This window comes from Paroedura picta, chromosome 1 (assembly GCF_049243985.1).
Source record: "Paroedura picta isolate Pp20150507F chromosome 1, Ppicta_v3.0, whole genome shotgun sequence".
NCBI classification, from domain to species: Eukaryota; Metazoa; Chordata; class Lepidosauria; order Squamata; family Gekkonidae; genus Paroedura; species Paroedura picta.
In genome coordinates, this window is record NC_135369.1 from 1,939,137 (window position 1) to 1,952,862 (window position 13,726).

The following is a 13,726-nucleotide window of genomic DNA, read 5'->3' on the forward strand; positions in this document are numbered from 1 at the left end:
AATGTGACCAGGAGGCAGACTGCAGACAGCGTGGGCTTGTTGGGCCCCCTCCCTGGCCTGTTCTTTTTTGTTCATCTTCATGGTTTCTGGGCAGTCCCATGTAGGCAGCTCCGGCGGCTGCAGCACACAACCCTAGTCCGAGGCTCTGCCTGAAGGTTCAAACTGCCTTGCCACGTCCAGCTGGTTTCTGGCCATGCCTCAGGGGGACTTTTAGTGGGACTTGATGGAGACAGCCACTGGCCACCCCGGGCTTGGGGGTCCTCTGCATTTGGTCAGTGCAACTACAGAGTCTTTGAAGAAGGATGCGTTAACAGCAGTTGCTTAGAAAAATGGAAGAGGCTATAGGGGCCATCTGATCCACCCCCCTGCTCAGTGCAGGGTCAGCCAAAGCATCCCTGGCAAGTGTCCATCCAGCTGCTGGTTGAAGACGGCCAGCGAAGGGGCACTCCCGACCTCCCAAGGCAGCCCCGTCCCCTGCTGAACGACTCTGCCAGGGAAAGAATTTCTGAATCGCTGGCCAGTCCCTTTCTGTCCCCCATTGAAGCTCATCACTGCCAGTCCTTTCCTTAAAGAAGGCAACCATGCCCCTCTTTAACCTCCCCTTCCCCAGCCGGACCCTTCCCAATTACCCCCAGCTTCTCTTCCTCACCAGGCTCCGCCTTCAGGCCCTGGATTGGGGACCCAGAACGCTTTACTGCATTCTCCTCTCCTCTGTTTTGTCCTCACAGCAACCCTGTGAGGTAGGCTGGGCAGAGAGCGGTTGAGTGGCCCAAAGTCAACCAGGGAGTTTCCATGTTGGAGGGGAGATTTGGACTCAAGAGTCTCCCAGATCCCTCCAGCCCCTGCCCCACACCAGATCTGGTCCCCAAATCTTGACCGATGAGGAGTACAAGAAAGTGAAGACAGGAAGCGGCTTCTCCAAGAGCTTTGGGATTCCGGTATTCTTTGCAGCTCTCCTTGTCCTTCCACAAACGCCGTGACAGCCAACCCCCTTTCCCGTCCCCCCTGCTTGGGGAGTTCTCCATGGCCAGATCCCATTGGGGGGGGGGGGCAGCAGCCAGTGGCTTTCTTGATGTCTCCATTTCCACAAGGGGGCCGGGGAGAGGCAGGGAGCTTCCCCACACATTGGGCAGATGAGGGGTCAGTCCGAACTGGTGGTGGGGAGAATTCCTCCTGCAGCGGACCAGGGAATGGGCCTCTGGGCCTCTGTGTGCCTGCCTGCCTGCCTGCCTGCCTGCCTGCCTGCCTGCCTGCCTGCCTGCCTGCCTGCCTGCCTGCCTGCCTGCCTGCCTGCCTGCCGCCTCTTGGGAGAGGAAAGCAGCGCCGGCAGCTCCCTTTCCTTGCTGGCCTGCTGCCGGCCAAGAATCCTTGCCAGCCCCCCCTCCAACCAGGCCGTTCATAAAAGAGCCCCCCCCCCCCTTCAGAAGGCTGGGAACAGGTGCCGGGGATCCCTTCCCTCCTGCTGCTTGAGCACATGTGAAACCCAAGAGCTCTTCAGAGATTCCCAGCAGCTGCTCTGAAATTATGGCCCTCCTCTCTCAGGGAAAGGAAGCTTTTAGAGCTCGTTGAACATAAATGAAATGTGTCCTTGCGTGGAGGACGGCTCCCCACTGAGCTCCCCCCTCCCCGAGATGCCCTTAAGCCAAGGCAGGAGGGAAATGGTGCAGACCCCCAGGGCCCCCTTGGATTGAAAGTGTGTTCTGGAGATTTTGCCTGCACAAAGCTCCACGGGGGGGGGGGGGCTGCCCTGGCAGAACCTCTGTGTGGTCCGAGACGGAGAGCGGCTAATAGCCGGGAGGTTTTGGTGGACGGTTTGGGGGTCTGGCTCAGCCCAGCGCTCTTATTTGAGACGGGGCTGACTGCGGTGGCCGAAAGCCCTTCCTAGGTTTGCCTCGGACCTGGAGACTGCTGCGCTGGCTGTTCTGATTCGTGTTTGAGTACTGGAACATCATGTATGCGGGGCTGCCCTGGAAGAAGATTTGGGAACTGGCTTGGGTGCAAAGGGGGGCTTGCTTTGGTGCCAGTCTGTTTAAGGCGCTGGGGATTGTAGATTTACCTCTGCTACAACATTGCGTGTTCTTGAGCTGCAGGGCTGATAGTACTGTTGTACGTCTCTCTGAGATGCCGTCTGGCGTGGACAGAAAGCTGCAGCATCCCTTAGAAGAGTGCTCTGCAGATGCTTATTGCGACTCTCCTAACAAGGAGGTGGCGGAGGTCCTCACTTGGCCTTCTGTCTGCCAGACATTGAGAAAGAAGGGGGACTTTGGATTCTTATCAATCAGGGGTCCCCGCGACCCCTGCTGACGGCCTTTCTGGTGCCCACCAAGGGTTTCCCAGAACTGGGCAGGGCCAGGTCGGACTCTCGCCCCGCAAGACTTCGGGTGGTTGGCTGTGCAGGTTGAGCCCGAGCAGTAGCATCACAAGAGCATCGGGGAAAGTGGGGGAAGTTATACAATAGAATGCCATCTTTTTATTGCAATGATGGGGTATTTATGGGATTTTACTTTGATTTTATATTTTATTGTGAACCGCCGTGAGACCTTTTGGCGAACGGCGGTATATAAATCCAGTTATAAATAAATAAATAAATTCTGGCTTCCCTACTTGAAATGCCCCGCCTACAGGCAAACATCAACCACCAGCAATACCCCCAGCACTCTATGTGCCCCCCCCCAAAAAAAAGAGAGAAAGAGGCAGCCGGAAACCCTGAGACCCACTTTTAATGGCGATAACTTACAGAACTGATGATAGTATGTGATTGTATGTAACTTGTAATGGTTGTGAGCTGACCTGGGCCCTTTGGGGGAGGGTGGCATACGTGGGGGGAAATTAAATAGAATGTTTCTGTGCCAGCGGCGGCCACCGCAGCTCCTGGATCCGCACTGTGTGCCAGAAGAGAAAAGACCGAACCTGGGGGGACGAGGGGGAGGCAAGGCTGCCTGCAGGGAGAAGGAAAGAGAGGCCTCTGTCACAAAGAGGCACAGGCAAGCAGGCAGCCCCTAAGGCAGGGGTGGCCAAACTGTGGCTCTCCAGATGTCTGTGGACTACAAATCCCATGAGCCCCTGCCAGAACATGGGAATTGTAGTCCATGGACTATTTGGGGAGCCACAGTATGGCTTCCCCTGCCCTAGTGGCAGCGTTGCAGTGGTTAAGAATAATAGACTTTAGTTTTGTATCCTGCCCTTCCTAGACAGCTCAGGGTGGGTAACGACTTGACGAGATCAAACAATTCATCACGTAAAATCCCGTCACAAACATCAAGGCATCTGTGTGCATGACATCAGCCCCATGCGACCCCCACCCCTAACTAGCTTGCTGCCTCTCTTGAACCCTTGATGCTTTCTCCTTCCAAACGACCGTGGATGAAGAGGCCGCTGGAGTGGTTTTCGACCAGCCTTGGCCTTGTGCCGTGGCTCCCTGCGGCCGAAGATGGGGCAGGCGGGCAGTCTTCCGGGGACGCCAGCGTCTGCTCTCTCCCTCCAGGACCGTTCCAGGGATTTCCCCGCCTGCTGACCCAGCACTACAGCCCAAAATGATTAATTAGTGTCTTGCTCCCGAAAGGATGGCAGCGGCGTCCTGCCAGGCTGTGGGGTGGAAAGGTAGTTCTCCCGTCAGCGAAATACCAAATAATCAAAAAGCTCTTCAGCTGGATTTCAGACTTAGAGTAACTCCCCAAAAGTAGGTTACCAAGGCAAGTCTGTATTAACCCACATTTCCGCTCGATTCCCCTGCCACTTGCTCGAGTTCCTCCCCGGATTGACGCTGCGTAGCCAGGCTGCTCCACCCCTGGGAGACGGAGGAGCATTGTGGGTGGCTGAGCCCCATCGTGCTCTGTCCAGACTGGGAGACCCTGGCCAAGGCTGAGGCAAACGTCTCCTGACAACCTCTGGCCTTGGGCCTCCCTAATTTGGGGGGTGGGAGGGTGTTATAATCATTTAAATAAATAGTCCAGACCTTGCCTCCTCTGTGTGTGAGAGAGAGAGAGAGAGAGAGAGAGAGAGAGAGGTGCCGTCCAGCCTCTGCCAGCTCCTGGTGCCCTCTAAATCGTCCTCTTGTTAAGAGCCTTGCTCAGGTCTTGCAGACAGAGGGCCCTCGTGGCTGCCTCACTGGAAGCCATCCGTCTCACCTTGGAGAGTCCTCTTTTCCTGCTGCCGCCAACTTTCTGCTTTAGACAATGCAAAATCAGCTTCCTGAAACTTCACAGCTGCGATTCTGGCAGCTGCTAGCTTAAAGAGCTTCAAGGAAGGTGAGACAATTCAAGGGGGGGAGGGGGGAGCAATGGCTGGCTGAAGCCCCCATATCTAGAGGCAGTCATCCTCTGAAGGCCAGCTAGGGGCAGCGGGAGGCTTTGGCCTCTGTGGCCTTTGCTGGGCATCTGGCCGACCACAAGATGTCAGGGAAGAGCCCTGCGAGACCTCAAGCAATGAAGCTGCCTTTGATTCTGACAGCTGCCTTAGGCTGAGCCTGTCCGTCTTCTGGTGGGTCTTCCCTTTCCCCAGAACTCTTGTCCAGGGGCTCTTCTTTGTATATACAGGCATTTTTTATTTTAAACATAGCGAATCATGACATTTAAATATTATTCCTAAGAACGGGCCTTGAAAGTGTCCCCTCCCCCGGCCCCCGGCCAGTTAGCTTAAGGTGGCTTCGGGCTGCAGCTCACAGCTGGATCAAGTGGGGTGGGCGGGGCAGTTCATTAGCAGGGCCGGAACAAAGCTTCCTAGCAGGCAGTCAGCAGGCCGGGAGGCCCTCATTAGCAGGCCCTGCTTAGCAGGCCACGAGGCCTTTGTTACCAGGCCTAGCAGGCCAAGAGGCCCTTGTTAGCAGGCCCTCCACCACGACCCTTTGCCCAGGGCCCTCTCACCTGCTGCTGGCTTCAGGCACTGAGGTGTGTCTGAGAGCAAAAAGGCTAGAGTCCAGGGACGGAGGGCGGGAGCTGCAGGGGCAGGGCCAATCAGCTTTGCCGGCTGCACCCTGATTGGCCCTATTCCAACTTGGACAGCCGGACATGTGCCACCCCCCAGGCTGTTTCACAAATATATAGAGGAACCCTGGATAAGGATACTTTAAAAGATAAGGAAAAAGGAAAAGAATTCTCCCCGTCTCCTCCTCATCACAATCTTAATGAATATTTAACCATAATAATTAATAGAACTTACTTCAATTATTTTATAATAACCTATTTTACCACTGTTTTATTAAATGTCATTGTTACTACTACTTATAAACATTTTATCACCTCTACATAGCCATCTTAGCATATTAACTATGATCATTAACATTGTTATACCATAATACAAAAACAAAATGCTTTAGGATGCTTTGGGCTGATCCTACATTGAGCAGGGGGTTGGACTAGATGGCCTGTATGGCCCCTTCCAACTCTATGATTCTATGATATATGAGATAACATCATATATTAAAGAGGATATCAAAAAAAATTTCCCCTGATTCTCATCTCCTCATAATGGTTGGATGATGCAAGATTTGCAGCGTGCATAATTGAGCAGAATATCAAGGGTGACTTGCAGGGGGCATCAGAGGAGAGGTATATTTAGCATAGATAGGAGGGGAACTTCCTGATAATTTTCAAATTACCTCCGGTATCCTGATTGGCACAACAATAGACTTCCCTCTTTTTTAGCAGACTTCCTGCTTGCCATCAGAACAGTAGTTGAACAGACAGAAGAATGCAGATAACAGCTAACAGATAACAGCTAGAACACTTAGTTAGCTCTTTCTCTCTCTCTCCATGATTGTTTCTCATTGTTAATAAGACTATTGTATTCTAAGTATTCTGATGCTCCCCTCTGTCTGCATATTTAACCTCCACAAACAATAATGTGACCAAAGTACAGTAGTCCTGAGTTTAGTCATTTTGGCTTCTGGGGAGATTCCAGGCTTGGTTTGATCCGGAACCCACTGATTTGCCTTTTGGGTGGCCTCTCTCAACCTCTCCTCTGACACCCCATCTCCAAGGGATCTGCTTTCCTCCTGTGCAACTTTCATGCCACCACGGTGTGAATCCCAGCCCTTGCCTTGGGTCTTACGGGAAAAGGTTTTCCGGGCTCTGCGCGGGTTCTTCCGGAATGGAAAGATCCAGATGGACTGCTGTGGCCCACGGGGCTCTGGCTGTTTCCCTGCTCCTGGGTCTTGGATGGCCGAGTAGACAAAGGCTGAAAGAATTAGAGTCTGGTCTGGACAAGGAGCCAGTGAGGAGGCTGGGGGCTGGAGGATTGCGGGGTGCTCTGCGTGAGGCTGCCTGGGAAGGCCGAGGTTTGTCTGTAGGCAGGAGCTGAAGAGAACCTGCCATGCCCAATGCAAAGAGGCAACATAGAGTGCAAACTCTGTATTTTAATTTGTTGGCTTCATTTATACACCATCTCTTCCCCCCCCCTCCCCATGGGATCCCCAAATGCCTTGTGTCATTCTCCTCTCCTCTGTGGAGACATCAAAGGTCACCCCTCAATTCCTGGCTAGGGGGATGTCCCCTCCCCACAGAGCATTGCCTCATGGCCAAATCTGCCGTCACTTCTTCAGTGGGCAAAGAGTATTTTCAGGACTCCAATGTGAGTTCTAAAAGGCACTTGCGGAGATTCTGGGGCAGAAGGTGTTTCGTTTCTGTGGCCAGGAAGCGGCCGGATTCCTTGGTCTGTCGAGGTCAGTAATGCCTGCGCAGACGGGCGGCCGCTCTGCAGGGCCTAAGACAGAGGAGGGTCTCTCATAGAATCATAGAGTTGGAAGGGGCCATACAGTCCCTACTTACCCAAAGGGTTTCACAGTGACTTACAACAATAAAACCATTTAAATAAGATTAAAACAGCATTTAAGCAGAGAGTAGAAGCTGATTTTTTATACTCCGCTTTTCTCTACGAGAAGGAGACTCAAAGCGGCTTACAATTGCCTTCCCAGTAAAACGTTAAACTATTAGCACATGGGCTGTCCCCAGACCATTAATCAAACAGCCCAAAGAGGTGGGTTACCCTCCAAAGGCCAACCTAAACAATCCAGCCTTGCGTTCCCCGCAAAAACTAAAGCTGGCAGGGCACGAGAGTCCTCCCAGAGCACTTTCCAGGGGGCAGGGGCCGTAACGGAGAAGGCCCTTCCCCGGGAGACACCTAACCAAGCCATCCTGGGGCCAGGCACCGCCAAGCGGCCCCTCGGCCATGGCCCAACGGTGTACGGGAGAAGGAGGTTGTAAGGGAGGGCTGGTTCCATAGGGATGCGGGTCCCAGACTGTTGAGGGCATTATCTTTTGCGCTTTATCCACAAAGAAGAAACCAGGTTGGTCTGGCGGGACCCATTGGAGACAAGTCCGTGCTGACTTCCCCGGACCAACAAATTGTCCTCCAGATGATTGCAGGTTTACAATCTGCTCCATTATCTTCCCTGCAATTGAGGTCCGACTCACTGGCCTGGAATTTCCTGGGTCATCTCTCCTTACTTTCATGAAGATTGGGATAACCTTTGCTCTCCTCCAGTCTTCTGGCACCTCTCCAGTCCTCCAAGAGGTCCCAAAGGTGATGGACAAGGGTTCCACAAGCTCTCCAGGATGTTCTCTGAGCACCCTCGGGTGCACACCACCTAGCCCAGGGGAGCTGAACTCATCCAGTGTAATGTGAACCTTGCTCAAGGCACCTATGTGATAAAGTGCGTACACGCATTGTGCATGCGCTCAGTGTAGAGGGGAACAAGGCTATAGGCAGGCATCTAAAAAGAGGGTAAATATAATTGATCATCTTAAGAAAATGTCCCGTCCCCGTTCCCGTTCCCCCCGTACATCATGTGCTTGACAAGTACCGGTGGGGGAGGGTTGAATTTGGCCCTGAGGCCTGCCGTTGCTGACCCCGAGGGTCCGGGGGGATCAATTGCATTGACTCCAGGGAAACTCCCTGTTTGGGGAGAGCCAGGTTAGATTCCCCACTCTTCCTCCGCCTGCAGCCGGTTGGGTGATCTTGGGTCAGTCCCAGTTCTCTCAGGGCTCTCTCGGCCCCACCTCCCTCACAGGGTGTCTCTGGTGGAGAGAGGAAGGGAAAGCCACTTTGGGTAATGAAAAGTGGGGAGGGGGTTAAAAAAAGCAGCCCCTCTCCTTCCAGTGTGAGCTCTCTTGCTTCACCGTTACATTTCCAGGAGCAAAGTAGACGCACGGGAAGGGGAAATGAAGGAAAACGGTAGTGTGTGTGGGGGGGGAAGGTTCCAGTTGGCAACCGTGCGGGGATGGGACTCTTGGGGGTGGGGGGGATCCAGTGCCAGCTGCTGCTCCAGAACAGTTCACTCCTTCCTGGCTGACACAGCAGAGGTTTTTCTCGCGGTTCCCCAGAACTGTCGGAAGCCTAATAGAATGTCCTCCGCCAGGCAGTCCTTTAGGGAGGGCCCTGATCCTTCCCGCAGGGCAGGCCATGAAGGCAATATCGGGGGCTTCCACGCATGCCAAAGAAGGCCCTTTTAGTCCTCGTCAGCGACCGTGGGCAAGGGGATTTTGCCGCTTGCAAAGTGCGTAGGACGTGGGCTGAGAGAGTGCTGCTTCGTTGGTGCGGAAGCCCCACAACTTGTGGGCTTTCTGCTGTGCCCCAGTGGCTGTTGACACAAGCAGCCGGCCGCCTGCAGGAGAGTTGGTGGACACCAGAGGAGACCCCCCTCCCTCCCCCCCCCACATCTGCCTGTTTAATTAATGTTTTTATGTGCCCTGCTGAGGATTAGGCTCCCTTTCTGCATCTGGCAGCAGCAGAATCGGTGGCTAAATAAAAACCAATCCGTGCCCAAGGAGCCCATCTGGTTCTTTCTGCGGCATAATGAGCTGGAACAACGGGACTGATCCGCTGGATGGCAGAGCCTCTTTTTTTAGAGCAAGATATAATTACAGCTCTCCTTGCTTTCTTTTTCTCCCTCCTCCTCCTCCTCCTCCCCACGGCTGAGTTTACTTTTTGGCTCTGCTTGCCGGAGCCTGTGCGTGGGAGCCCTGTCGGCACCCTGCGCCGGAGGCTGCATTTTTGTCATTTATATCCCGCTCAAAGCGGCCGGAGGAGATTGTCCTGCCCTCCTCCTCTGTTTACAAGCAGTGGCTGCAGGAACTCTGGTCGGGGATAGTTTCCGCGGATCCTGCATGGAGGTGGGAGGTTGAACGAGATGGCCTGCCCTGTAGGACCCTTCCAGCGCCTTTCCCCTTCTCCTTCCCCTCACAGCAACACCCTTGTGAGGTAGGCCAGGGTGAGAGTCTGTGACAGACCCAAGGTCACCCAGCAGTCTTCCATGGCAGAAGGGGAATTTGAACCGGGGTGCCCCCCTGCCCTCTCCACGCCCCGCCCCCCAACCCTCACCTGGGTAGTTAAACTTGAACTGTCCACGGGAGCATTCTGCGTTCTGCAGGGCCTGCCAAACAGAGCTCTTCCGCCAGGCCTGTGGTTGAGGCCGGGGTCTGGGTAGAAGATCCGATCTGGGGGCCCCCGGTGTGAGCAGCAGTAGGCCAGGGTGACCCATGGCGAGGGTTATGGCTCCCCTCCTACCACTTCTTATGGCAGGGGTAGTCAAACTGCGGCCCTCCAGATGTCCATGGACTACAATTCCCAGGAGCCCCCTGCCAGCGTTTGCTGGCAGGGGGCTCCTGGGAATTGTAGTCCATGGACATCTGGAGGGCCACAGTTTGACTACCCCTGTCTTATGGGGAGGGGGGATGTAGTGGATTCTTACTGCCATGTCTCTGGGTCTATGAATTGTTATTTTTATGTCCTTTTAAAATGTTATTGGGGTTTTGTTGGGGGGTTTTAGTTGTGGACGATTGTAACCCGCCAGAAGCCAGTCTTGGGAGTGGCAGGAAATAAAAATTGAAGTAATAATAAAAATAACCCAGGTCTCTGTGACTGAGCTTGTTTGTCTTAACAGATCTGGCCTCAAATGAAAACCGTTTATACCTTTGTAAGGGATTTTGAACCATCGTTAGCCGCCTCGAGTCAGTCGCTGGAGAGGGGCGGCCTCAAAATTTAGAAATGAATAACTGGGCTGCTCCCATTCTTTCCCAGGCCCCAAACGATCTGCTCTCAGCCTCTGGGGCGTTTTTTAGGAAAGCCAGCCCTTCCGAGCTCTGACGGTCCCAGAATGTCAGCCAGTCGCCAGACCCAGATTGGGGAGCCCTGGTGGGCTTGACGTGGGGTCGCCGGTCTCCCTGCCGCCCCCCACCCGTAGTGCTGCCAGAGCCTAGCCAGGAAGCCCCTGGAGCCTGGGGAAGAGAAGGACTTCAGTGGGGCCCAATCCCATAAGATACCCCCTCCCAAGCAGCCCTTTTCTCCAGGGGAACTGATCTCTGAGGTCCAGGATTCAGCTGCAATTCCAAGGCCCTCCAGGTCCTGCCTGGAGGCTGGCATCCCTACGCCCAACATTGTAGGGACCCCCCCCCCTCCATGCACCCAACATGGACGTGGCCTTTACAGCCAGGATCCGGGTCTGCTGAGCCGTACCAGCTGATCTGTGGTGTTGCTCTGCCTAAAAATACAGCAGAAGGGGAAGGGGGGCGGGGCAGAACGCGGAGGTGTAACTGAGCACAGCCAAGTGGGCCAGAGAGCAGAGAGGGCTGTCATCCCTGGAGCTCTCAGGCAAAGCTTTAACATCCCCCCCCCCCGCTTGCCTCCTTAAAAGTGGGGCAGGCTGCTTTGGCCGTAGTCTTCGCAGCGTGGGCAAAGTGCTTTCTGCCGTGGGGAGAGGAGGGGCCGCGCCGTGTCTTCACCTGCTGTGCCTCCTGTGCCCGGGTTCTCCTGGCATTCACGCCTGGGAAATTATCTCTCGAAATCAGCCCGATAGTGCTGAAAGGAATGCGTCACTGGCCCAGCGCATCATGCGCTATTTCAGTCTGCCTGCTTGTCAACAAATCCTTCTTTCTGCTGTTCCTGAGAGAGTCCTGCAGACACCTGCCCCCCCCCCCGATCCTGTGAATCTGTCCTCCCATGGAGATGCTTCCCCCCCACCCCCTGGCACAACGGGGTGGCCTTTGGTGAGACGTTCTCATCAGCCCCCTGGGCCACTGTCAGGGAGTGACGTGCACCTCGCAGGGTTGTCCTAAGGCAGGGGTAGTCAAACTGCGGCCCTCCAGATGTCCATGGACTACAATTCCCAGGAGCCCCTGCCAGCGAATGCTGGCAGGGGCTTCTGGGAATTGTAGTCCATGGACATCTGGAGGGCCGCAGTTTGACTACCCCTGGTCTAGCGGTTAATCTGGGTGGTGGGTGGGGCCTGGAGAGTTATGGGTGGGGTTTGGGGAGGTTGGAGTGGGGGAGACCCCTCAGCAGAGTATGCTGCCCTGGAGTCTGCCCTCCACGAATCTCTGCCGTCAGAAATGTAGTTGCAACTCCAGGCCCCACCTGGACATTGGCAACTAAGCCAGTGAGCTGAGATGGCTCCCTTCTCCCAAGGGAAATGGTTAGAGGAGGGGCAGCCCCCCCATTGCCGACACAGGGAAAAGTCCCCCGTGGAACTGGAGCATCCGAGGAGCCTGGTCCTCTCCTGGCTGGGGAGGGGGTCGGGGGAGGATGTGGGGAAGCCAGAGGGAGCTTGTGCAGGGCCAGGGCTGCTTCAGATGCGGCTCGAGGGGGCAGGGAGCGGGCTGCTCAGAAAAGGAGGGTTCTCCCCAAAATTCTCAGGAGGCATCTCATTTCCCCAGAAGAGCAGGCCAAGTGCTTGGGGAGAGACCGATTTCCACCAGCAAGAATCGATTACAGGCCCACTTGGATTTTGTGGGGCATGCAGGACACTCCCAACCCTTTCACTCCTGTAAAGATTCAAGGGGCTGGCAGGTGACAGTGGGTTGGGAGTGTCCTGCGTAGTGCAGGGGGTTGGACTAGATGACCCAGGAGGTCCCTTCCCACTCTAGGATGCTGGGATTGTATGAGTGCTCAAAAGGCCAAGCTCCCTGGGTCAGATTTGCCTCAAGGACACTGCCCCTCCCCCTCTGCCTCTCTGCAGGAAGTCGGGGGTCCCGTGGGGCTTGCAGCTGGCTGGCCTGATTGAGTCGACAGAGGGGCCTCCGGGGGCGGGGCGCTGGCAGAAGTCCTGCCTCCGGTGTGCTCTTTCCCACCGTTTTGGGCTGGTCTCTGGTGGGGGCAGCCTCCTATTTCTGGCCTGACTCAAGGCGGCTCCCACGGCCCCCCGTGCGTCTGTCTGCGTTTTGCAGGCCAGATCTACTCACTCCCCCACAGTGCCAGTTGCGGGCCTTTCAAAACGTTTCCCTCTCGTGTCGTTTCTGTTTCACAGCTTCCTGGAAGAGGTCTCCGCGGCCGGCTTCCGTGGACGGGGCACCGAGAGCTCTCAAGCGGCAGCCCGGGCGGCCAGCAGGCGCTGAACTTCGGCCCGTCTCCAGGCGAGAAGTGTCCCCGTGTGCCCAGCCACACCCGCTCCCGCTCCTGGGCAGCTGCATGCCGGGCGGGCGAGGAGGCCGCCGGCCCTCCAGGGAGGAGTGACGCCCACCTCCGGCTTCCTCCAGCCCAACCTCCAGGCAGCGGATTGGCCGTGGTGCTTGTCTCTCCGTCATGAGGGAGGGAGGGAAAGGGGGGCTGGAGCTGGCCAGGGAGGGGGACGCCCCAGATGTGTTTTCACGGGGGCACACTCTCCCCCCCCCTCCGGGTCCTGGGCTCCCCGCTCCCCCGAGAGGCACCAGGCGCTGTGCCCTGCATCATGTGGCCTGCCCCTACCCTCAACCAAGCAGTGGGGAGAATTCCAATAAAAGGCTGTCTGATTTTGCGGCAGAGGCTGGTAGACTCTTCTTGAGTGGAGGGGGGGGAAGCGGCAGGCCAGGTGGGTGGTCGTTGCTGGGCACTCCTTGGAAGGAGGCTGTGTGTGCGCGCACTCAAACCTGCGCTTCGTGTACCCTCTAGCAGGAGCCAGAATAAGGAGGCAGGTGTGCCCCCTCCCCAAGAGGTGGAGGCTTTTGTGAGACCCCTCTTGAACCCGGGGGGGGAGGGCTGGGGGGGCGTGGTTTTGCTAAATGGGAAGCGGTTTCTGTGGTGCATTTCACCGGCCTGGCTATTTCTGCCAAGGACGGAGCACAACCTGCATGCCCTTTATTTGCATCCCCTTCTTCTGCCAAGACCAGGGTCACAGCAACTGATTTCACGCTGATTTTCGCCCAGACTGTTGGCGATTGGCTAACTTCCCTGAGCCCGGACTCCCCGGGGCTGCTCTCAGACAGAGCCAGGGTGTGGGGCAATGGGTAAAGAGCCTCTGGGAGACTCTGGGTTCAAAGCCCCCCTCGGCCAGGGGAGGCCACTCACAGACTCCCAGCCAACCTACCTCACAGGGTTGCTGTGAGGGTAAAACAGAGGGTGACAGGAGCTGTTCTGGGGAGAAATGAAGTAAATGGATGAATACTAGCTCTTGCACATAAGAACATTAAGAAGAACCCTACTGGGTCAGACAAGGGAGGCCCACCTAGTCCAGCATCTCATCTCATGCAGTTCCTTTGGATGGCCAACAACAGGGCAGAAGGGCCAAGGCCTTTCCCTGACGCTGGCTCCTGGCCAAGAACATGCAGGCTCCCTTTGGAAGAGGAGGAGTTGGTTTTTATCCCTTGCTTTTCACTGCCCAAAGTGGCTTCCAATCACCTTTCCTTCCTCTCCCCACAACAGACACCCTCTGAGGGAGGAAGGTCAGACTGAGAAAGCCCTGAGATTACTGAAGAAGAAGAAGAGTTGGTTCTTATTTGCCGCTTTTCCCTACCCGAAAGAGTCTCAAAGCACAAGAGACAAG

The 13,726-nt window shown here is 55.6% G+C and overlaps 1 protein-coding gene across 1 annotated transcript in view; it reads left to right on the forward strand.

Moving 5' to 3' along the window:
- VPS45 (vacuolar protein sorting 45 homolog) overlaps positions 1–12,721 on the forward strand; it is a 47,853-nt gene extending 35,132 nt beyond the window's left edge. The window contains exon 15 of the mRNA XM_077319295.1: positions 12,236–12,721. Within this exon, the coding sequence (XP_077175410.1) occupies positions 12,236–12,323 (88 nt within the window). The 3' untranslated portion in view covers positions 12,324–12,721. The remainder of the gene's footprint in view (positions 1–12,235) is intronic.
- Positions 12,722–13,726: the final 1,005 nt, after the last annotated feature.